The 26370-nt window shown below is 44.6% G+C and overlaps 1 protein-coding gene across 1 annotated transcript in view; it reads right to left on the bottom strand.

Moving 5' to 3' along the window:
- The window catches only part of LOC124004663 (delta and Notch-like epidermal growth factor-related receptor), a 78963-nt gene that overhangs the window by 28913 nt on the left and 23680 nt on the right, over positions 1-26370 (bottom strand). The window contains exons 2-3 of the mRNA XM_046313335.1: positions 7831-8133; positions 7496-7593 (exon numbers count right to left, since the gene is read on the bottom strand). Of these exons, the coding sequence (XP_046169291.1) occupies positions 7496-7593; positions 7831-8133 (401 nt within the window). The remainder of the gene's footprint in view (positions 1-7495; positions 7594-7830; positions 8134-26370) is intronic.

Raw genomic sequence — 26370 nt, 5'->3', positions numbered from 1 at the left:
AATGCTATTTAAACATTCTGATGTAGATCATTTTGTGTTTCCGTCCCTTACAATCAAAGCATAATATTCCTGTAACTCTGCACTGCTTTTTAAATGGAGAAATATTCATTTAGGGCCACACATGAGCAAATCGCGATTAACTAATGCCATGAACTCGATTCATTAGTTAAATCATTTGACAGCCCAATTTGAATTATTAAAAAGCTTTTACATGCTTGTGATTCTACATGTTCTATTAGGAAATTGATTATCTCGTGTTCAATCCACAAAATTCTTGGGGGTCCTCATTGATGAAAAAACAAACTTCAAAAATCACATTTCATTTGTTTGAAGAAACATTGATGGGGCTGCAGCTGAGAGGTTCACCATTTCCAGTTCCTCGGTGCGCACATCACAGAGGACCTGAAATGGACCAATTACACCGACACCGGGCTGGAGAAGGTGCAACAGTGCCTCTTCAACCTCAGGTGGCTGAAGAAATTTCGCATGGGCCCACAGATCCTCAAGAAGTTCTACAGCTGCACCATCGAGAGAATCTTAACCGGCTGTATCACCGCCTGGTATTGCAACTGCACCGCCTTCAACCACAAGGCTCTATAGAGGGTGGTGCGGACGGCTCGATACATAACTGGGTGGCGAGCTCTCTGACATCCATTACATTTACACTAGGCAGTATCAGAGTAAGGCCTGGAAGATCACCAAGGACTCCTAGTTATCCGAGCCATGGACTGTTCACTCTGTTACAATCTGGCAAGCAGTATCAAGGCATCGGTTCTCGAACCAACAGGCTCCGAGACAGCTTCTACCACCAGGCCATCAGCATGCTGAACAGCAACCTCTAGCTGACTCCCTGCAAAGACCTGACAACTTGTTATTTTTTATTATACTTTTCTATTATTGATAGTGATTATTGTGCTGCATTGTTGAAGGAGCTATAGCACGCAAGCATTTCACTGTACCTTATATACATGCTGTAAGCTGTGTATGTACGACTACAATTTGAAGTAAAGAAGCAATCTCATCTCATCTCTCTCTCTCTCTCTCTCTCTCTTTCTCTCTCTCTCTGTAGCCATCTTCCATTCAGCCTCGTTCTCATTAGCATTCCTAAATTGATGTCACTTTCAGTTTGTGTCTGCGTTTGTGTGTCTGCATGTGAGCTTGCACAAGCGCAGGCGCCATCAGTAATTAGTCAGCACACCAACACAACACAAAAACTATATTTGCATGCAACCAAGAGCAGACACTGTTGTGCTGATAAAGACCTCTTATGTCTCCACTCCCCCGTCATTCATAAAGACACACTATAAATGGACACCTACCACTTTGCATGACCAATAAAGGACATTTAGGATGCTTGCTTAAATCAGAACACATTTCAGTCAGGCACTATACTTGGGCAACACAATGGAGGTCATTTTCTACCATCGGGTTGCTGACTAAATAATGAAAGACTGCAAGTTCCATGTAAATGACACAGCACGATAATCATAAGACAAAGATCTCCAGGGAAGACAGATGTAGTGCAGTCTCCAGTGTGGTTTTATGCAGAACTACAGTTCACTTGGGAGAGAGGGAGAGGTTAGGATAAACAGGAGAGAGGGAGGGAGAGGTTAGGATAAACAGGGGAGAGAGGGAGAGGTTAGGATAAACAGGGGAGAGAGGGAGAGGTTAGGATAAACAGGAGAGAGGGAGGGAGAGGTTAGGATAAACAGGAGAGAGAGGGAGAGGTTAGGATAAACAGGAGAGAGGGAGGGAGAGGTTAGGATAAACAGGAGAGAGGGAGGGAGAGGTTATGATAAACAGGAGAGAGGGAGGGAGAGGTTAGGATAAACAGGAGAGAGGGGGAGAGGTTAGGATAAACAGGAGAGAGAGGGAGAGGTTAGGATAAACAGGAGAGAGAGAGAGAGAGAGAGAGGTTAGGATAAACAGGAGAGAGGGATGGAGAGGTTACGATAAACAGGAGATAGGGAGGGAGAGGTTAGGATAAACAGGAGAGAGGGAGGGAGAGGTTAGGATAAACAGGGGAGAGGGAGGGAGAGGTTAGGATAAACAGGAGAGAGAGGGAGAGGTTAGGATAAACAGGAGAGAGAGGGAGAGGTTATGATAAACAGGAGAGAGAGGGAGAGGTTAGGATAAACAGGAGAGAGGGAGGGAGAGGTTAGGATAAACAGGGGAGAGGGAGGGAGAGGTTCGGATAAACAGGAGAGAGAGGGAGAGGTTAGGATAAACAGTAGAGAGGGAGGGAGAGGTTAGGATAAACAGGAGAGAGAGAGGGAGAGGTTATGATAAACAGGGGAGGGAGGGAGAGGTTATGATAAACAGGGGAGGGAGGGAGAGGTTATGATAAACAGGAGAGAGGGAGGGAGAGGTTAGGATAAACAGGAGAGAGGGAGGGAGAGGTTAGGATAAACAGGAGAGAGAGGGAGAGGTTAGGATAAACAGGAGAGAGAGGGAGGGAGAGGTTAGGATAAACAGGAGAGAGGGAGGGAGAGGTTAGGATAAACAGGGGAGAGAGGGAGAGGTTAGGATAAACAGGAGAGAGGGAGGGAGAGGTTAGGATAAACAGGAGAGAGAGGGAGAGGTTAGGATAAACAGGAGAGAGAGGGAGGGAGAGGTTAGGATAAACAGGAGAGAGGGAGGGAGAGGTTAGGAGAAACAGGAGAGAGAAGAAGAGGTTAGGAAAACAGGGGGAGAGAGGAAGAGGTTAGGATAAACAGGAGAGAGAGGGGAGAGAGGTTAGGATAAACAGGAGAGAGGGAGGGAGAGGTTAGGATAAACAGGGGAGAGAGGGAGAGGTTAGGATAAACAGGAGAGAGGGAGGGAGAGGTTAGGATAAACAGGAGAGAGGGAGGGAGAGGTTAGGATAAACAGGGGAGAGGGAGGGAGAGGTTAGGATAAACAGGGGAGAGAGGGAGAGGTTAGGATAAACAGTACAGAGGGAGGGAGAGGTTAGGATAAACAGGAGAGAGAGGAAGAGGTTAGGATAAACAGGAGAGAGAGGAAGAGGCGAGGATAAACAGGAGAGAGAGGAAGAGGTTAGGATAAACAGGAGAGAGAGGGAGAGGTTAGGAGAAACAGGAGAGAGAAGAAGAGGTTAGGAAAACAGGGGAGAGAGGGAGAGGTTAGGATAAACAGGAGAGAGAGGGAGGGAGAGGTTAGGATAAACAGGAGAGAGGGAGGGAGAGGTTAGGATAAACAGGGGAGAGAGGGAGAGGTTAGGATAAACAGGAGAGAGGGAGGGAGAGGTTAGGATAAACAGGAGAGAGAGGGAGAGTTTGGATAAACAGGAGAGAGAGGGAGGGAGAGGTTAGGATAAACAGGAGAGAGGGAGGGAGAGGTTAGGATAAACAGGGGAGAGAGGGAGAGGTTAGGATAAACAGGGGAGAGAGGGAGAGGTTAGGATAAACAGGAGAGAGGGAGGGAGAGGTTAGGATAAACAGGGGAGAGAGGGAGAGGTTAGGATAAACAGGGGAGAGGGAGGGAGAGGTTAGGATAAACAGGAGAGAGGGAGAGGTTATGATAAACAGGAGAGAGAGGGAGAGGTTAGGATAAACAGGAGAGAGGGAGGGAGAGGTTAGGATAAACAGGGGAGAGGGAGGGAGAGGTTAGGATAAACAGGAGAGAGAGGGAGAGGTTAGGATAAACAGTAGAGAGGGAGGGAGAGGTTAGGATAAACAGGAGAGAGAGAGGGAGAGGTTATGATAAACAGGGGAGGGAGGGATAGGTTATGATAAACAGGGGAGGGAGGGAGAGGTTATGATAAACAGGAGAGAGGGAGGGAGAGGTTAGGATAAACAGGAGAGAGGGAGGGAGAGGTTAGGATAAACAGGAGAGAGGGAGGGAGAGGTTAGGATAAACGGGAGAGGGAGGGAGAGGTTAGGATAAACAGGAGAGAGGGAGGGAGAGGTTAGGATAAACAGGGGAGAGGGAGGGAGAGGTTAGGATAAACAGGAGAGAGAGGGAGAGGTTAGGATAAACAGTAGAGAGGGAGGGAGAGGTTAGGATAAACAGGAGAGAGAGAGGGAGAGGTTATGATAAACAGGGGAGGGAGGGAGAGGTTATGATAAACAGGGGAGGGAGGGAGAGGTTATGATAAACAGGAGAGAGGGAGGGAGAGGTTAGGATAAACAGGAGCGAGGGAGGGAGAGGTTAGGATAAACAGGAGAGAGAGGGAGAGGTTAGGATAAACAGGAGAGAGAGGGAGGGAGAGGTTAGGATAAACAGGAGAGAGGGAGGGAGAGGTTAGGATAAACAGGGGAGAGAGGGAGAGGTTAGGATAAACAGGAGAGAGGGAGGGAGAGGTTAGGATAAACAGGAGAGAGAGGGAGAGGTTAGGATAAACAGGAGAGAGGGGGAGGGAGAGGTTAGGATAAACAGGAGAGAGGGAGGGAGAGGTTAGGAGAAACAGGAGAGAGAAGAAGAGGTTAGGAAAACAGGGGAGAGAGGAAGAGGTTAGGATAAACAGGAGAGAGGGAGGGAGAGGTTAGGATAAACAGGAGAGAGGGAGGGAGAGGTTAGGATAAACAGGAGAGAGGGAGGGAGAGGTTAGGATAAACAGGGGAGAGAGGGAGAGGTTAGGATAAACAGGAGAGAGGGAGGGAGAGGTTAGGATAAACAGGAGAGAGGGAGGGAGAGGTTAGGATAAACAGGAGAGAGAGGGAGAGGTTAGGATAAACAGGAGAGAGAGGGAGGGAGAGGTTAGGATAAACAGGAGAGAGGGAGGGAGAGGTTAGGATAAACAGGGGAGAGAGGGAGAGGTTAGGATAAACAGGAGAGAGGGAGGGAGAGGTTAGGATAAACAGGAGAGAGAGGGAGAGGTTAGGATAAACAGGAGAGAGAGGGAGGGAGAGGTTAGGATAAACAGGAGAGAGGGAGGGAGAGGTTAGGAGAAACAGGAGAGAGAAGAAGAGGTTAGGAAAACAGGGGAGAGAGGAAGAGGTTAGGATAAACAGGAGAGAGAGGGAGGGAGAGGTTAGGATAAACAGGAGAGAGGGAGGGAGAGGTTAGGATAAACAGGGGAGAGAGGGAGAGGTTAGGATAAACAGGAGAGAGGGAGGGAGAGGTTAGGATAAACAGGAGAGAGGGAGGGAGAGGTTAGGATAAACAGGGGAGAGGGAGGGAGAGGTTAGGATAAACAGGGGAGAGAGGGAGAGGTTAGGATAAACAGTACAGAGGGAGGGAGAGGTTAGGATAAACAGGAGAGAGAGGAAGAGGTTAGGATAAACAGGAGAGAGAGGAAGAGGCGAGGATAAACAGGAGAGAGAGGAAGAGGTTAGGATAAACAGGAGAGAGAGGGAGAGGTTAGGAGAAACAGGAGAGAGAAGAAGAGGTTAGGAAAACAGGGGAGAGAGGGAGAGGTTAGGATAAACAGGAGAGAGAGGGAGGGAGAGGTTAGGATAAACAGGAGAGAGGGAGGGAGAGGTTAGGATAAACAGGGGAGAGAGGGAGAGGTTAGGATAAACAGGAGAGAGGGAGGGAGAGGTTAGGATAAACAGGAGAGAGAGGGAGAGTTTGGATAAACAGGAGAGAGAGGGAGGGAGAGGTTAGGATAAACAGGAGAGAGGGAGGGAGAGGTTAGGATAAACAGGGGAGAGAGGGAGAGGTTAGGATAAACAGGGGAGGGAGGGAGAGGTTATGATAAACAGGAGAGAGGGAGGGAGAGGTTAGGATAAACAGGGGAGGGAGGGAGAGGTTATGATAAACAGGGGAGGGAGGGAGAGGTTAGGATAAACAGGAGAGAGGGAGGGAGAGGTTAGGATAAACAGGAGAGAGGGAGGGAGAGGTTAGGATAAACAGGAGAGAGGGAGGGAGAGGTTAGGATAAACGGGAGAGGGAGGGAGAGGTTAGGATAAACAGGAGAGAGGGAGGGAGAGGTTAGGATAAACAGGGGAGAGGGAGGAGAGGTTAGGATAAACAGGAGAGAGAGGGAGAGGTTAGGATAAACAGTAGAGAGGGAGGGAGAGGTTAGGATAAACAGGAGAGAGAGAGGGAGGGAGAGGTTATGATAAACAGGGGAGGGAGGGAGAGGTTATGATAAACAGGGGAGGGAGGGAGAGGTTATGATAAACAGGAGAGAGGGAGGGAGAGGTTAGGATAAACAGGAGCGAGGGAGGAGAGGTTAGGATAAACAGGAGAGAGAGGGAGAGGTTAGGATAAACAGGAGAGAGAGGGAGGGAGAGGTTAGGATAAACAGGGAGAGGGAGGGAGAGGTTAGGATAAACAGGGGAGAGAGGGAGAGGTTAGGATAAACAGGAGAGAGGGAGGGAGAGGTTAGGATAAACAGGAGAGAGAGGGAGAGGTTAGGATAAACAGGAGAGGGGGAGGGAGAGGTTAGGATAAACAGGAGAGAGGGAGGGAGAGGTTAGGAGAAACAGGAGAGAGAAGAAGAGGTTAGGAAAACAGGGGAGAGAGGAAGAGGTTAGGATAAACAGGGAGAGGGAGGGAGAGGTTAGGATAAACAGGGAGAGGGAGGGAGAGGTTAGGATAAACAGGAGAGAGGGAGGGAGAGGTTAGGATAAACAGGGGAGAGGGGGAGAGGTTAGGATAAACAGGGAGAGGGAGGGAGAGGTTAGGATAAACAGGAGAGAGGGAGGAGAGGTTAGGATAAACAGGGAGAGGGAGGGAGAGGTTAGGATAAACAGGGGAGAGAGGGAGAGGTTAGGATAAACAGAGAGAGAGGAAGAGGTTAGGATAAACAGGAGAGAGAGGGAGAGGTTAGGAGAAACAGGAGAGAGAAGAAGAGGTTAGGAAAACAGGGGAGAGAGGGAGAGGTTAGGATAAACAGGAGAGAGAGGGAGGGAGAGGTTAGGATAAACAGGAGAGAGGGAGGGAGAGGTTAGGATAAACAGGGGAGAGAGGGAGAGGTTAGGATAAACAGGAGAGAGGGAGGGAGAGGTTAGGATAAACAGGAGAGAGAGGGAGAGGTTAGGATAAACAGGAGAGAGAGGGAGAGGTTAGGATAAACAGGAGAGAGAGGGAGGGAGAGGTTAGGATAAACAGGGGAGAGAGGGAGAGGTTAGGATAAACAGGGGAGAGAGGGATAGGTTAGGATAAACAGGAGAGAGGGAGGGAGAGGTTAGGATAAACAGGGGAGAGAGGGAGAGGTTAGGATAAACAGTAGAGAGGGAGGGAGGGAGAGGTTAGGATAAACAGGAGAGAGAGGAAGAGGTTAGGATAAACAGGAGAGAGAGGAAGAGGTGAGGATAAACAGGAGAGAGAGGGAGAGGTTAGGATAAACAGGAGAGAGAGGGAGAGGTTAGGAGAAACAGGAGAGAGAAGAAGAGGTTAGGAAAACAGGGGAGAGAGGAAGAGGTTAGGATAAGTAGGGGAGAGAGGAAGAGGTTAGGATAAACAGGGATGGGAGGAAGAGAGGGAAAGGGAGATTTGGAGCACACAGGGGAGAGAGGGAGAGCACTATGTAAACACACACACACAAACATATATATACACACACAGAGACACGCACTCACACACAGGAAGGTACCAGTACTCTTACTTGATGGCAGTCTCCTCGGGCACCTCTAGAGAGAGAGTCAGAGTTCCAGAGGTCAGCTCACACAGCTCAGGACTCACACAATGCAGTCCCTCTGTCACCTGCAACACGAACACACACACACACACATGCACGGACACACAGAGACACACATACACAATCACAGAAACACACACACACATACAAACATACACATGAAAATACACACACGAGGCAGCAAGAGGCTAAATGTCATTCTTTTATAGGACAAATAAAGAAGTTATGTGAACTCTGAACCTAGGAAGCTGATCAGCTGGTCTGTTGTGACTAATAGAGTACATGTAGCATTCATCTCTGACCTGTTCTTTCTCCCACTGCACCACCAAGATTCTCTGTCCAGCCTTAGGCTGCCACGGCTGTAGCGTGGGAGGGGCCTGCGTTGTAGTGGCCACCATGGTTGGCTGGGAGGGCTGAGGGGCGGTTGTGGGCATGGCGGGTGTGGCAGGGTCCCAATTGGAGACAGGCAGCAGGTCCAAGGTGGCTTGCTCACACTTCTCCCCCTTGTACCCCTCGCTGCACTCGCAGGTGTAAGCCTCGCCCTCACCACTGCGGCTACAGTTGCCATGGAAACAGGGGCTGCTGGCACAGGGGTCTGTGAATAACTGACGACACAAAGAGGAGAGGGAAAATGACTGAACATTTCAGACTCAATATTCGTTGTACATAAACCTCTGTATATTATGGATGCATCACAAATGACCACTTTTCCTCCATAGTGCACTCCTTTTGTCCAGAGCTCCTTACTGTCCACTAACTACGCCCTTTACAACCACTACATCTGGTTTTAAAAAAGTAGTACACTACATGGGGAATAGGGTGTCATTTGAGACAGCCTGTATCCTCACTATTCTGTAACGGCCATCACCATTGGCTCAGAGGATTCTCCCTTTGTCCATTATTAACACCTGGATGTTTATTACAACTTTTCCTGCTCAGGCTGCAAAACCAACAGTAGCAAATAGTGCTATACGGCAGTTCTATATTTATATAATGTAAGGGACTCAGTCTAAACTAGTTCACAAGGGGCGGAACTGTCACGCCTTGGTCTTAGTATTTTGTGTTTTCGTTAATTATTTGGTCAGGCCAGGGTGTGACATGGGTTTATTTTGTTGTATTTCGTATTGGGGTTTTGTAGCTATTGGGATTGCGGCTGAGTAGGGGTGTTGTATGGGCTTGGCTGCCTGAGGCGGTTCTCAATCAGAGTCAGGTGATTCTCGTTGTCTCTGATTGGGAACCGTATTTAGGTAGCCGGGGTTTCACTGTGTATTTCGTGGGTGATTGTTCCTGTCTCTGTGTAGTGTTCACCAGATAGGCTGTAATAGGTTTCACGTTCCGTTTGTTGTTTTTGTATTTATTTAGTTATTTCATGTATCGTCATAGTTTCATTAAAGACATGAGTAACCACCACGCTGCATTTCGGTCCGACTCTCTTTCAACAAACGAAGAACGCCGTTACAGGAACTATCAGCCTAAACTCTCAAATCTCACTTTCTTCTATTTGTATTTATTATGGGTAGGTAGTAGCTGCCAAGGTAGCAGCTACTATTCCATTCTAAAACATTACAATACATTCACAGATTTCACAACACACTGTGTGCCCTCAGGCTCCTACTCCACCACTACCACATATCTACAGTACTGTATCCATGTGTATGTGTGTGTATAGTGCATATGGGACGGCAGGGTAGCCCAGTGGCTATATTGTTGGGCTAGTGTGTGTGTGTGTGTGTGTGTGTGTGTGTGTGTGTGTGTGTGTGTGTGTGTGTGTGTGTGTGTGTGTGTGTGTGTGTGTGTGTGTGTGTGTGTGTGTGTGTGTGTGTGTGTGTGTGTGTGTGTGTGTGTGTGTGTGTGTGTGTGTGTGTGTGTGTGTGTGTGTGTGTAGTGCATATGGGGCGGCAGGGTAGCCTAGTGGTTAGAGCGTTGGGCTAGTATGTGTGTGTGTGTGTGTGTATGTTGCTTCACAGTCCCTGCTGTTTCTTAAATCAAATTTGACTGGTCCCATAGTCTGTTCTGGACTTGGGGACTGTGAAGAGACCTCTTGTGGGGTATGAATGGGTGTCCGATCTATGTGTCAGTAGTTTCGACTGATAGCTCGGTGCATTCAACATGTCAATACCTCTCATAAATAAAAGTAATGATGAAGTCTCCTCCACTTTGAGCCAGGAGAGATTGTCATGCATATTATTAATATTAGCTCTCTGTGTACATCCAGGGGCCAGCCGTGCTGCCCTGTTCTGAACCAATTGCAATTTTCCTAAGTCCTTTGTGGCACCTGACCACACGACTGAACAGTAGTCAAGGTGTGACAAAACTAGTGCCTGTGGAACCTGTCTTGTTGATAGTGCTGTTAAAAAGGCAGAACATCGCTTTATTATGGACAGACTTCTCCCCATCTTAGCTACTAATGTATCAACATGTTTTGACCATGACAGTTTACAATCCAGGGTAATTCCAAGCAGTTTAGTCATCTCAACTTGCTCAATTTCCACATGATTTATTACAAGATTTAGTTGAGGTTTAGGTTTTAGTGAGTGTTTTGTCCCAAATACAATGCTTTTAGTTTTCGAAATATTTAGGGCTAACTTATTCCTTGCCACCCACTCTAAAACTAACTGCAATTAGTCATTTCAGTCGCTGTAGTAGCTGACGTGTATATTGTTGGGTCATCCTGTCTTCTTTGCTTTTCACCATCTCTATTTTCTAAAGCCTGTTGCCAATATGTCCACTTCTCACATTCTAGCTTTGTTGTTGTATGTAAAGGCCACAACAAAAGACACATTAATGCAGTCACAAACAAATACTCAATCACCGGAGGCTCCAGGTTCCTCACGTACACACATGACTTGACTGGACCAGGACAGTCTCTCTTTCATGCTGCTTTATTTATTCCATTAATAATTCACCATATTTGGAGAGAGAATAAAAAAAGGTCTGAAGAGATAAAAAAAAAGCTCTGACAAAAGCATTTGAAGGTGAGAGAAGCTGAAGCTAAGCCATGTTGACTCCAGTCCAGGACACGTTGGTCATATTCATTAGCAGGGGTGGTGGAGTAACAGATTACACCAACAAAATAAAAACGATACCTGTAATCTGTTACGTTACCAGCAAACATTATTGTAATCAGATTAAGATACTTTTGAAAAGACAGATGACTTTTACATTCAGAAGGATGTTTGCGAGAGAGAGAGGGGAAAAAATCCTTGACACTTCTGTTTTCTCAATGACAGTCGAATCAGAATTGAAGGAAGGCGCACGTTTTAAGTTTGTTCCACCTGAGCGAGTCTGACCACAAATCAGAGACCACGATGACGAAACAGCAAACGTGTTTGATGGATCGCGGGAAAAGGCTGCTGTAGGCTACAGTCCAAGCAATGTCTGCCAAAAGTACCTGCTGTCGGTATCCAAAGAGGATCCAGCTTGAATAAAAGCTTGGGAGGTAAGGATGACAGCAGTGGTGTAGTCTACGGCGATACGGATATCACTTACGGGTTTTCTTCAATTGCTAGCAAGCATCGGTCAATACTGAAGCCACTTCTTCAAAACTCTTCACACGGTCTGCATTACCAACATGCATCTTGGCCAAACAGTTCATCTCACCTCCAAAACTCACTCAAACCATCAAAACACTTCATGTCTCAAAATAAGCTTGTTCGACCAGAACACTGTTAACAATTCTTACTCAGAAAGCATACATTGTCTCTCATACCACACTGATCTAAAAAACACTAACAGGGAGCATTACATAAATGAGGAACTTTTCTCCTTGAAGTTTGAATGATTTCACATAAATCAGTATTTCATTACAGAATAAGAATAACACCTTTTGACTTTGACTGTACTAAAGTATATGTCACAAGAATTAATCAGAAATGTATAAATGTATAATAGCCTTTCTTTTTTCAATATCTTCGCATATAGTAATTTAATTGTGAAAAATAGAAAGTAGAACGAATTCCAGAAACTCCAGGGCTGCAATAATAATGACATAAAAACATGTATAATCATCATTACTGTGCAGTACTGTGAGGGTTCTAGTTCTCATCAACATGTAGAGTATAATCACTAATACTGTGCAGTACTGTGAGGGTTCTAGTTCTCATCAACATGTGTAGTATAATCATCATTAGTGTACAGTACCGTGAGGGTTCTAGTTCTCATCAACATGTAGAGTATAATCACTAATACTGTGCAGTACTGTGAGGGTTCTAGTTCTCATCAACATGTATAGTATAATCACTCATACTGTACAGTACTGTGAGGGTTCTAGTTCTCATCAACATGTATAGTATAATCATTTCATACTGTACAGTACTGTGTCATGTGGCATACATTCTACGTGTGGGTTCTCATCAACATGTCTACTATAATTAGGGTTCTCATACTGTACAGTACTGTGAGGGTTCTAGTTCTCATCAACATGTATAGTATAATCATCATTACTGTACAGTACTGTGAGGGTTCTAGTTCTCATCAACATGTGTAGTATAATCATCATTAGTGTACAGTACTGTGAGGGTTCTAGTTCTCATCAACATGTATAGTATAATCACTCACACTGTACAGTACTGTGAGGGTTCTAGTTCTCATCAACATGTATAGTATAATCAGTTCTCATCATACTGTACAGTACTGTGAGGGTTCTAGTTCTCATCAACATGTATAGTATAACACTCATACTGTACAGTACTGTGAGGGTTCTAGTTCTCATCAACATGTATAGTATAATCACTCATACTACAGTACTGTACATACTGTGTACTGTGAGGGTTCTAGTTCTCATCAACATGTATCGTATAACACTCATACTGTACAGTACTGTGAGGGTTCTAGTTCTCATCAACATGTATAGTATAATCACTCATACTCTACTGTACTGTGAGGGTTCTAGTTCTCATCAACATGTATCGTATAACACTCATACTGTACTGTACTGTGAGGGTTCTAGTTCTCATCAACATGTATAGTATAATCACTCATACTCTACTGTACTGTGAGGGTTCTAGTTCTCATCAACATGTATAGTATAATCACTCATACTGTCCGGTACTGTGAGGGTTCTAGTTCTCATCAACATGTATTGTATAATCACCATTAGTGTACAGTACTGTGAGGGTTCTAGTTCTCATCAACATGTATAATCATCATTACTGTATAGTACATTGAGGGTTCTTGTTCTCACTCTCCTGCATTTCATTCACTGAACAGTGCTGCACACATTGTGATGTTAGCTCCTCTCTGGCCCAGGACATCCACGGTTGCTCTCTGTCCAATCACATTCCAGCTTCATCCTCAAAGATGAATGTACATGCAGTTTTCCTGGCTTCCATCTCCATTACTCTCCAAAATACAGTAAATCCACAGTTTTACAGTACTTTACATTATGCATAGCTGTGTATGTACCTGTTCTGTTATTGAACAGTCATATTGATACCAGAGTTCTTTCACACGTTCACCGTTTCACTCAAAGGGTGCAGTGTACAACTGCTTCATCCTTATTTAATGTTTCTCTAGGAATCTGGTAACTGTCGTTGTTCTAACCGTATTCACATTCCCAAAAGTGATCATGTCTGCCAGCACTCTGTCCTGAATTTCCTGCAGTTTTATTGCATTGTGGCCAATTACCATGTCAACAATGGCAATTTTTATTTTAAAACATAAACTGAACACTACGAAATACAAAACAATAAACGTGAAATGAACTAAACAGTCCCGTGTGGTGACAAACACTGACACGGAAGACAAACACCCACAACCCAAAACTGAAACCCAGGCTACCTAAGTATGATTCTCAATCAGAGACAACTAACGACACCTGCCTCTGATTGAGAACCATACTAGGCCGAACACAAAAACCAACATAGAAAAACAAACATAGACTGCCCACCCCAACTCACGCCCTGACCATACTTAAACAAATAATAAAATAACAGAACTATGGTCAGAACGTGACACACATCTGATAATATTCTGCCTCTTCCTCCAGTGGGACGCAACCTTTGGATCCTACTGAAATACACAAAACAGTCAATATATTTCAAAATGTCAGTACATGTAAAAATGTGAACATACCCTATTGTACTGTATTATGTAGTTAAATTATCATTGAAGGATGCACATCTCACCTGTTGTTTTGCCAGAAAATTCGTACTATTGATGCAACTGTTGAACGCTGCAGATTTGGTTGCACCCTTAAACCGGCCTCTCTCAAAGAGAGACCATGGTTTACAACATGGTCAATAATTGTGGCCCTTATCTCATCAGAGACCACCGCTCTTGGTCTTCCTCTCCTTTATCCTCCATGCGTTCTCCCTCTCCCTGCCACTCTTCTTTCCCCACCAACCTTTCTTCCTTGGTTCATGTTTCCAAACTAAATCATGCCGAAGTCGTCCTCTTTTGTCTGTTTGGTAACGAGACTAAAAACAGGACACTTGGGTAGGCTTTCAGATGAAATTGGAATGATTACATATTCTGCAGAGATTTTCTTTGTTTCAATCTGGTTACTCCAGAAATGCACGACATTTGCCATCATTCTGTTTTGAATGTGTTTTTAACCGTTTTGGAAACAGTATGTTGCATTTGAAAACATGCTACAAATATATAGTTTTGCAGGTGGTGGAGTATGAATGGGAAAAGAGTTTATGGATTTCAGAGAATGTGGTCATTGAATACATTTTGTGTGAAAGCAATGAAAAATGATTCACAGTTTGGTCCACAGACACTTCTGTTTCGCTGACTGTGTGAAGAGTTTTGACAATGCATGTTAGCAATTGAAAAAAACTGTAATATTGATCAAAGCATGCCATTCCATGAGCACAGCATGTATTTTTCAACTCGAATCAATGAGCCCAATCAGTCCTCCATTTAGAACAAAATCATAGGGCTGGCTAATAAGTCCTTAATTTCATGCTCAGGTTAAACAATTTGGCTAATCTATACGTCCATATTTCCAAGTCCTGTTCTTGAAGCTCAAGGGGTATAACATTTATTGGAATGACTGGAATTCTGATAGACTTTGATTTTTATGTAAGGATATAATTTAATCGTATAATTATACATACTGTAGTAGAAAGTGATGGGTTAGAAGAAGCCTACATAACCAACCCATAAAGTAAAATGTAACATCCATATATGGCCAGCTATGTAAATGTTAACATTGATTTACCCTGCATTAGATGTTGTTCAATTGGTAACATACATTTTTGTCTTCCTCTAATGCCTCTTAATAATCCTCTTAAGGATCCGCCCATTTTAAACATTTAGCCTAAAATGACATACCCAAATCTAACTGCCTGTAGCTCAAGCCCTGAAGCAAGGATATGCATTTTCTTGGTGCCATTTGAAAGGAAACACTTTGACGTTTGTGTAAATGTGAAAGGAATGTAGGAGAGTGTAACACAATAGATCTGGTAAAAGATAATACAATGAAATTAACAAGCGTTCTTTTGTATTTTTGTTTGTACCATCATCTTCAAAATGTATGAGAAAGGCCATAATGTACTATTCCAGCCCAAGTGCAAGTTAGATTTTGGCAACTAGATGGCAGCAGTGTATGTGCAAATTGTTTAACTGATCCAAAGAACCATTGCATTTCTGTTCAAAATGTTGTATCAAGACTGCCCAAATGTGCCTAATTTGTTTATTAATAACTTTTCATGTTCAAAATTCTGCACTCTCCTCAAACAATAGCATGGTATTGTTTCACTGTAATAGCTACTGTAAATTGGACAATGCAGTTAGCTTAAATTATTGTTAATCTTTCTGCCAATATCACATATGTCTATGTAAATTTTCTTGTTAGTTACAACCTCATGCTAATCGCATTAGCCTACGTTAGCTCAACCGTCCCGTAGTCAGGACACCGATCCCGAAGAATTTTAAGGGAAAAGTAATCTAAAAATAGTGTTATCAGATTACGTTACTGAGTTTGGGTTGTCCAAAAGTTAAGTTACTGATTACAATTTTGGACAGGTAACTAGCAACTGTAACAGATTACATTGACAAAGTAACCTACCCAACCCTGTTCATTAGGCACCTAATGGAAAACAGACTGAAATAAGGAGAAACAAGGTTTCCGTGGCAAAAAGTTTTGTCACAGTGTGACCTTAATGAATACGACCCTTGCCTTTGTTTAGTGTGACAGACGGTTCTTACATGAGTCAATAATCTTGCTTCCCACCACATAATCTTAAAACCACCATATATCTGCCACCCCAGGCAGCCACACAGTTCAAATGTGTGTGTCACTCCGTTCCTATTAGCAAAGGAAAGAGTGTGTGTGAACAGCATGCTGATGATACTCATGTAGAATCCCCAAATGTGTGTGTGTGTGTGTGTGTGTGTGTGTGTGTGTGTGTGTGTGTGTGTGTGTGTGTGTGTGTGTGTGTGTGTGTGTGTGTGTGTGTGTGTGTGTGTGTGTGTGTGTGTGTGTGTGTGTGTGTGTGTGTGTGTGTGTGTGTGTGTGTCATTAACAGCCCTGCTCTCCCTATGACTGACTCACAGCTCATTAGCACTAAACTCTTTCAAGTGTTTTCTCATGAGGCTCTATCAAACACACTTACAGCACTACAGAGGAAGAGCACAGTGGCCCAACAGCCCAACAGCCCACTCCACAACCCCTCAGAGAGACTGCTGATCTGATCACACAGCTGTAGCACAGCCCACAGACCTAGCCACCGCATCCAAGACACACTAGGAAAACTGTCTCTCTGACGGCAAGCACCACACTCCCTCGAGATACAGTATGTAGGCGAACATTACTAAAGGCACCACACACAACACAGTATCAACATAGCATAGAAACGTGTCACAAAAACTGTTGCCTACGGAACTATCATATATCAAACACCCAACCTACTAGCATCAGTTTCTCTGGATGTATGAATGGTAAAGCTGTTGGTGCAATTGGCTCGCCTACTTCTCTTGATAAGCAACTACTGCCTATACAGGGACAGGGTTAACAGTGTGAACTATCACATCTAATAGCTCACAGAGGCACAGAACAATAACAACCAACATACGCAACAAGCACTGGAACTACAGTTGAAGTCGGAAGTTTACATACACCTTAGTGAAATACATTTAAACTCAGTTTTTCACAATTCCTGACATTTAATCCTAGTAAAAATTCACTGTCTTAGGTCAGTTAGGATCACCACTTTATTTTAAAGTGTCAGAATAATAGGAGAGAATTATTTATTTCAGCTTTTATTTCTTTCATCACATGCCCAGTGGGTCAGAAGTTTATATACACTCAATTAGTATTTGGTAGCATTAACTTTAAATTGTTTAACTTGGGTCAAACGTTTCGGGTATCCTTCCACAAGCTTCCCACAATAAGTTGGGTGAATTTTGGCCCATTCCTCCTGACAGAGCTGATGTAACTGAGTCAAGTTTGTAGGCCTCCTTGCTCGCACACGCTTTTTCAGATCTGCCCACAAATATTCTATAGGATTGAGGTCAGGGTTTTGTGATGGCCACTCTAATACCTTGATTTTGTTGTCCTTAAGCCATTTTGCCACAACTCTGGAAGTATGCTTGGGAGTCATTGTCCATTTGGAAGACCCATTTGTGACCAAGCTTTAACTTCCTGACTGATGTCTTGATGTTTGCTTCCATATATCCACATAATTGTCCTCCTCATGATGCCATCTGTTTTGTGAAGTGCACCAGTCACTCCTGCAGCAAAGCACCCCACAACATGTTGCTAGCAGCCCGTGCTTCAAGGTTGGGATGGTGGTCTTTGGCTTGCAAGCATCCCCCTTTTTCCTCCAAACATAACGATGGCCATTATGGCCAAACAGTTCTATTTTTGATTCATCAGAACAGAGGACATTTCTCCAAAAAGTAAACATTTTGTCCCCATGTTCAGTTGCAAACCGTAGTCTGGCTTTTTTATGGCGGTTTTAGAGCAGTTGCTTCTTCCTTGCTGAGCGGCCTTTCAGGTTATGTTGATATAGGACTCGTTTTACTGTGGATATAGATACCTTTGTACCTGTTTCCAGCATCTTCACAGGGTCCTTTGCTGTTGTTCTGGGATTGATTTTCACTTTTTGCACCAAAGTACGTTCATCTCTAGGAGACAGAACACGTCTCCTTCCTGAGCGGTATGACGGCTGCGTGGTTACATGGTGTTTATACTTGCTTACTATTGTTTGAAGGTAGGCCTTGAAATACATCCACAGGTAGACCTCCAATTGACTCAAATTATTTCAATTAGCCTATCAGAAGCTTCTAAAGCCATGACATCGTTTTCTGGAATTTTCCAAGCTGGTTAAAGGCACAGTCCACTTAGTGTATGTAAACTTCTGAATTATAAATGAAATAATCTGTATGTAAACAATAGTTTGAAAAAATGTCCTAACTGACTTGCCAAAACTATAGTTTCTTAACAAGAAATTTGTGGAGTGGTTGAAAAACGGATTTTAATGACTCCAACCTAAGTGTATGTTAACTTCCGACATCAACTGTACATGGGCCACGAACAACAAAGATCTAAAGATATTGTGGAGCAAAAATGTATTGCTTCACAAGTACAAATGATCAACTTGCTCATTGAAGCGAATAAGGATCAATACTATTGAAAGAAGATAGTGCTCCATTAAGCAACTGGCATCATCAATTTGAGGTGGTGGAAGAAGTGGGATGAGATACTGGCCATTCTCCAGCCCCTCACACACATACACACACACACACAATTTATAATGGAATTGCTCCGGAGTGGAAGCGACAGAGTTGTCTCCAAGCAGAACTACCACGGCAAACAGAATGAGCAAGCTCACTCTTACTGGGTGATTTATTCATTCAGTAAAACATACTGAATTATAGATGGCATAGAGATAAATGAAAGTGAACGTGTGTAGGGTATAACGGTAACAAAGTGTTAATGTACAATATATGGAGTCAGGATTGGTCAAATTTGATAATCAAATAAAATTTTATTTTTCACATGCGCTGATTACGACCAGTGTAGACTTTACAGTGAAATGCCTACTTACAAGCCCTTAACCAACAATGCAGTTTTAGGAAAAATAAGTGTTAAGTAAAAAATAGATAAGTAAAAAAATACAAAATAAAAGTTACAAGTAATTAGAGAGCAGCAGTAAGATAACAATAGTGAGGCTACATCAGTGGGTACCGGTTCAGAGTCAATGTGCAGGGGCACTGGTTAGTCAAAGTAATTGAGGTAATATGTAGGTAGAGTTAAAGTGACTATGCATAGATAATAAACAGAGAGTAGCAGCAGCGTAAAAGTGGGTTCTGGGTAGCCCTTTGATTAGCTGTTCAGGAGTCTTATGGCTTGGGGGTGGAAGCTGTCAAGAAGTATTTTGGACCTAGACTTGGCGCTGCGGCACTGCTTGCCGTGCGTTAGCAGTGGGAACAGTCCATGACTGGGGTGGCTGGAGTCTTTGACAATTTTTAGGACCTTCCTCTGACACCACCTGTTATAGAAGTCCTGGATGGCAGGAAGCTTGATCCCAGTGATATACTGGATCGTACGCACTACCTTCTGTAGTGCCTTGCGGTTGGAGGCAGAGCAGTTGCCATACCAGGCAGTGATGCAACCAGTCAGGATGCTCTCGATGGTGCAACTGTAGTCCGCAATCATCTCCTTTTTCTTGGTCACGTTGAGGGAGAGGTTGTTGTCCTGGCACCACATGGCCAGGTCTCTGACCTCCTCCCTGTAGGCTGTCTCATCGCTGTCGGTGATCAGGCCTACCACTGTTGTCATCGGCAAACTTGATGATGGTGTTGGAGTCTTGCCTGGCCATGCAGTCATGAGTGAACAGGAAGTACAAGAGGGGACTGAGCACGCACCCCTGAGGGGCCCCCGTGTTGAGGATCAGCGTGGCTGATGTGTTGTTACCTACCCTTACCACCTGGGGGCGGCCCGTCAGGAAGTCCAGGATCCAGTTGCAGAGGGAGGTGTTTTGTCCCAGGGTGATGTGCTTTGAGGGCACTATGGTGTTGAACGCTGAGCTGTAGTCAATGAATAGCATTCTCACGTAGGTGTTCCTTTTGTCCAGGTGGGTAAGGGCAGTGTGGAGTGCAATAGAGATTGCATAATCTCTGGATCTGTTGGGGCGGTATATAAAGACACAAAATTGCACAATTGGTTAGGGGATCGTAAAACGGCAGCCATCTCCTCTGGCACCATTATAGCAGGACCTGGAGGAACTCTCAGTTAGTGCTGGTGCTACAACACCTGGCCAAGTTTATTCAGGTCTGAGACTAGCACCACACGGGGCCACCACATTTGACAGAGGTGTAACAGTGGGCCTGGAGCATGGCCAGTGAGATCAGCAGGCCTGTAAAGGTTGATAATTGGGCCTGGTCCATTTATCCAGTTTATCAGCCTGTCAATGTTTATGGCTGAGTCATATGTGACGTGGGTGAGGCTGCAGGGGCGGCCGGCGGGGGCGGTTTAGTGGCAAACTAGTTCACCACACTAAGGAAGATGGAAGATGTTTAGGAAGATGTAAGGCAAGCCTATGCCTTAGTGACAAATATGAAAACATACTTGCAAGCACGCAAACACAACTCAATGCCCCAACCATAGGCTTGTAAAGTTCTGGCAACACTGGAAGAATATTTTTTTCAAACAAAGAGCATTCTGTCTTGAACATGATTATTATCTGATAATCTGTGAGGCCAATATGGTCGTTCAACATGATGTCTGAAATTATTTTGAAACCATTTTATAACGACATATCCGTGTTGCCATAGCTACAGTAGCTACGTAACTCGAAAGCAATTAGCCTTGGTGCAAAAACCATTGTGTGTGTGCGTGTGTGTGTGTGTGTGTGTGTGTGTGTGTGTGTGTGTGTGTGTGTGTGTGTGTGTGTGTGTGTGTGTGTGTGTGTGTGTGTGTGTGTGTGTGTGTGTGTGTGTGTGTGTGTGTGTGTGTGTGTGTGTGTGTGTGTGTGTGTGTGTGTGTGTGTGTGTGTGTGTGTGTGTGTGTACATGAGACAGAGAGAGCGAGAGACAGACAGGCAGACAGACAGACAGACAGACAGACAGACAGACAGACAGACAGACAGACAGACAGACAGACAGACAGACAGACAGACAGACAGACAGACACAGACAGACAGAGACAGACAGAGACAGACAGAGACAGACAGAGACAGACAGACAGAGCACAGTAAAGTAGTAAGAGTACACACACGTATCCTAGACAGAGAGAGAGAGCACAGTAAAGTAGTAAGAGTACACACACGTATCCTAGACAGAGAGAGAGAGCACAGTAAAGTAGTAAGAGTACACACACGTATCCTAGACAGAGAGAGAGAGCACAGTAATGTAGTAAGAGTACACACACGTATCCTAGACTGAGAGAGAGCGCACAGTAAAGTAGTAAGAGTACACACACGTATCCGAGGGTCGTTTTCCACAAAGAACGACAACCCTTGATAGACAGCCAGCTCCATCACGTCACACTGAAATTGCTCTTCAAATCCCAGACAAATTGTCTGATCTCTGAGGCACCGCTAATAGATGTTTTTCCTGAATGTCTCCTGGTGCTGCTGACAATCCTCCTGTTGAGGAGGAGCCCAGGACATTAGCATCTATTAGCATAACTCAGAAAGACATGAAACTGTCATATAAAAGTTTCACCAGACAGGGCCTCAGGGACACAGACGCATTTTCCACGCCAGAGAGGATGTTATTGTTTGTGTGTGCCTGCCCAGGCACTGACAGCGAGAGTTAGTTGGCTGTCTCTCTGATAGTTCTATCAGCCGTAAAGCGACAGCTGTTGAGAATGTGAGCTATTCTCCCCCAAATAAATCTCCTGGTTCCACTTTGAAACATGCTCAATCACTGCTTCTGAAAGTTGGTATCGTACTCCTTCAAAACTCATACTTATACGATAGCTTAAAGTAATGCCAATAGTTTCCCTCTCTTTCTTCCTCCTCTACAATATCCTCTTAAGCTCTGTCAGGTTGGATGGGGAGCATCAATTCCGTGCTCTGGCTGGGCCACTCAAGGACATTCAAAGTCCCTGAAACCACTCCTGTGTTGTCTTGGCTGTGTGCTTAGGGTTGTTTTCCTGTTGGAAGGTGAACCTTCACCCCAGTCTGATGTCCTGGGCGCTCTGGAGCAGGTTTTTATCAAGGATCTCTCTGTACTTTGCTCCGTTCATCTTTCTTTCGATCCTGACTAGTCACCTAGTCCATGATGCTGAAAAACATCCCCACAGCATGATGCTGCCACCACCATGCTTCACCCTAGGGATGGTGCCAGGTTTCCTCCAGACGTGATGCCTGGAATTCAGGACAAAAAGTTCAATCTTGGTTTCATCAGATCAGAGAATCTTGCATTTTGGAAAACCAAGCAGGCTGTCATATGCCTTTTATTGAGGAGTGTCTTCCGTCTGGCCACTCTACCATAAAGGCCTGATTTGTGCAGTGCTGCAGAGATGGTTGTCCTTCTGGAAGGTTCTCCCATCTCCACAGAGGAACTCTGGAGCTCTGTCAGAGTGACCATCGGGTTCTTGGTCACCTCCGTCACCAAGGCCCTTCTCCCCCGATTGCTCAGTTTGGCCGGGTGGCCAGCTCTACATAGAGTCTGGGTGGTTCAAACTTCTTTGATTTAAGAATGATGGAGGCCACTGTGTTCTTGGGGACCTTAATGCTGCAGAAATGTTGTGGTACCCTACCTCAGATCTGTGCCTCGACACAATCCTGTATTGGAGCTCTACTGACAATTCCTTCGACCTCATGGCTTGTTATTTGCTCTAACATGCACTGTCAACTGTGGGACCTTATATAGACAGGTTTGTGCCTTTCTAAATCATGTCCAATCAATTAAATTTACCAAAGGTGGACTCCAATCAAGTTGTAGAAACATCAATGCAATTTCGAGGCTCGTAGTAAAGGGTCTGAATACTTATGTAAATAAGGTATTTCATTTTTAAAAGATTTATACATTTGCAAAAATTTCTAAAACCGGTTTTTGCTTTTTCATTATAGGGTATTATGTGTAGAATTATGAGGAAAAACATTTATTTAATACATTTTTAAATAAGGCTGTAAAAAAAGTAAAGGGGTCTGAATACTTTCCGATTGCACTGTAACTCCTAGTGATGGTGTGCCATGGACAAATGAGTAACAGTCCACGCTGGAGAGAGTCTCCAGTTAGGCACCCCCTTCACAGCCTCTCATCACAACAACCCCACTCGATAGAACCAATCTACTCTTCTTCCAGCGTTCACTGTTCATATTGACAGAGCTGATACACCATTCATCACAGAGCTCTAGGAGTTACAATCATGCCCTGTAGCACTCACTTCTGTTATCCAGGAGGCTGATGTGTGTATTGTTGTAAATGGTTAGATACTTCTGCACTGTTGGAGCTAGGAACACAAGCATTTCCATACACCCGCAATAACATCTGCTAAATATGTGTATGTTACCAATAAAATGTGATTTTATTTTTTCGGTCATCAACACTGGTCCCATATGGCCAGTAATCACACAGCATGCTCTCCAATGAATGTATCCTTTATTCAGTACAACACGGGAGCTGCTAGCACTCCCCTGCCACCTTCACACTACTGCTGTTTTATCCCATCTTCATTAGAGCTCTCACTCGCCATCGCTTCCTCCCCCCTCCTCCTCCTCCCTGTCTTCCCCCGCAAAACATGGTGGAATCTGATAACTACCTTCACACCAATCTGTTGATTCTCTCCTTTTGGCTGCTTCGGGATGGAACACAATTAGGAAATGGAGGCAGCTCAAATTCGCTCGTCAGTCAGTCACACGGCACAAGCTTGCTCACACAAATAAACAAACAAACAAACAAACAAACAAACACACAATAATGAAGCTGTTCTGTCAGATAAGTGTAATTGGGATAGTGACCCCGAGAATGAACAGGATTCCCTTAAATAAAGAGGGGGGAAAGGACTCAATAATAGACTGTCAGGGATGGAGGATTAGCAAACCGGGGACAAAGATACTTTCTGGATGATGTCATCTCATGGAGCAGGTTTAAAAAAACTGAACAGGTTACAATACAGGTTAGAGGCTACAGTACAGGCTACGGTAGAGGCTACAGTACAGGTTAGAGGCTACAGTACAGGCTACAGTAGAGGCTACAATACAGGTTAGAGGCTACAGTACAGGCTACGGTAAAGGCTACAGTACAGGCTACAGTACAGGCTACGGTAGAGGCTACATTACAGGCTACGGTAGAGGCAGGCTACAGTACATTACAGGCTACGGTAGAGGCTACAGTACAGGCTACAGTACAGGCTACGGTAGAGGCTACAGTACAGGCTACAGTACAGGCTACGGTAGAGGCTACATTACAGGCTACGGTAGAGGCTACAGTACAGGCTACGGTAGAGGCTACAGTACAGGCTACAATACAGGCTACGGTAGAGGCTACATTACAGGCTACGGTAGAGGCTACAGTACAGGCTACAGTACAGGCTACAGTACAGGTTAGAGGCTACAGTACAGGCTACGGTAGAGGCTACAGTACAGGCTACGGTACAGGCTACGGTAGAGGCTACGGTAGAGGCTACAGTACAGGCTACAGTACAGGCTACGGTAGAGGCTACATTACAGGCTACGGTAGAGGCTACATTACAGGCTACAGTAGAGGCTACATTACAGTACACTGTGCACAACAGCTACAGTACGTGTATGGCACCAGAAGAACAACATGTCCTTCGGCATAGTGTATGTTAGACTCAGTGTTTCCCATCATGCAGTTCATCATACTCTCCTCTGTAGCATGTTTTTTTAGAGAGCATGTCATAAGCTTTGGTTTAGCAGGGTAAAACATTCTTGTGGGTGTGCAGGAGTCCTGGATTCGAACCGCATCAGTCACATGTTCTCAAATGTGAGAGAACTTTGGAAGGGAATATTGAGAGAACGTTCCAAAACGTTCCAGGTCCAGCAGCTGCTTCTATTAGAGCCAGTGTTCCAGAATCCAGACCAGACCGGACTGGAGATGTGATTTATTAGAGACTTCAGGTGGAACGCAGAGGAGGGAGTGTTAAACTACTCATTAGCGACAAACCTGGATCTTGTCTCCGATAGACTTAGGGAGTAGAGCGATGTGAAATATGGCAGGTCAATATACCCCTAATGATGCACACACACACACACACACACACACACACACACACACACACACACACACACACACACACACACACACACACACACACACACACACACACACACACACACACACACACACACACACACACACGAATCCCGTTTCCTGAGTCTGTTTTTTGCCTGTGTTCTGTCCTGGAGTGTTTTTTCCGGCGTCCTGGAACGCACCCTGTCTGGTTGCCGGGCAATGTGGCCAGTTGGGAGTTCTGATTACCCGCACCTGTATCCCATCAGCTATCTGCACACCTGGTCCTGATCATCATCTCTCCTCTTCATAAGCCCGGACCTGACATCCATTCCCTGCCGGATCGTTAGCCATGAACAGTATGTTGTGCCATAGTATCAGCCTCAAGTTGGATAGAATTTGTTTTGTTGTTTTTTTACGTATTGCTTGCCTTAAACTTACCTCCGTTTGTTCTGTCTTCAGTTACTCACCCGGATCATTTACCCCATTCCCACCTGGTCGTCGGAGGATTCCGCTACCCCATTGGATCCACCTATTTACTCCCATCAACTCACCATCGCTGCCCGCTACGCCACCTGGATATATCTACCCATTCACATTCACTTGTAAATAAATACTCACCTTCCTACTCACCTTGTCCTGGTCTGCTTCTGGGTTTGAATTTGAAAGAACGTGACAAAGTCTGAACATTGGTGCATTTTGGGTCATGAAGGTCTAGCTAGACCAAAGATCAACTGACCGAAACTCAAGTTCCTTTATTATGTCTTTCGGGCATTGCATTGACACAGCCAACATCGTGTCCCATCTGAATCTCAGACATACATTCTCTAGTGAAAGCAATCATCATAGTAATGGACAGCCATTCCACTTTACATAGACAGAGTTCAAATTAACAGAGAAACAAGTCTTTTTGGCAAAGATTCCTGTCAACCTTCGTGAGTCTGCGATCAAAGCATGATCATTTCAGACTCCATCAGAGTCTGTCTTTGTCCGGGTGATTGACAGAGACTGACACCTGTCAGAGACTATGAACTATGAGAACAAGTAGAAAAGTACATTCCCGAAATAGAATCTCAAATCCTGAGGAGAACCCACCCAGAGAGATGACAACTACACTACCAACGACCATGCTGTAAGTCTGCTACATCAGACCCAATCTGGGTGGAGGGATAGTGAATACTCATAGGGCCAGGAGTTTGTCCCAGCCACATGACCCGATTAGAAAAAACTTGTAGACCAGGAGGGGGTGGATCAGCTTTAATATTGAAGACAGCTTGTAGGTTCTATCAATTTAACTGTTTGCTTCTATTGTGCGAGTAGAGACATATCTCTCACCTTGTTATAACCTGGTTACCACAACAGAACTAACAACTTACAATCATGGAAGACATAGGGTGTGTACCAAATGGCAAACTATACCCTATATTGTGCACTACCTTTGACCAGAGCCCTATGGGGCAGCCTATTAGGCTCCCTGAACAGCTGGAAAGCGTGCGGACACAAACAAGTTTTTAATGTTCTCTAGTTCTGCACATGAAAGAGTTGTCCTTCCCTCACACACTCACTTCCCCCCTCTGGTCTGTGGCATCAAAGGACGTGCTTAAAAATCTGATCCATGGAAATCACATAAACACCTTCAAACACTGGGGTAAACATCAGTCTTGTTGCATTACAACTTTCTTCAATTGCTAGCAAGCATCGGTCAATACTGAAGCCACTTCTTCAAAACTCTTCACACGGTCTGC

The sequence above is a fragment of the Oncorhynchus gorbuscha genome, linkage group LG19 (assembly GCF_021184085.1).
Source record: "Oncorhynchus gorbuscha isolate QuinsamMale2020 ecotype Even-year linkage group LG19, OgorEven_v1.0, whole genome shotgun sequence".
In the NCBI taxonomy this organism is placed as follows: Eukaryota; Metazoa; Chordata; class Actinopteri; order Salmoniformes; family Salmonidae; genus Oncorhynchus; species Oncorhynchus gorbuscha.
The sequence above is the reverse complement of the archived record's forward strand: the minus strand, read 5'-3'. Positions and strand labels throughout refer to the sequence as shown.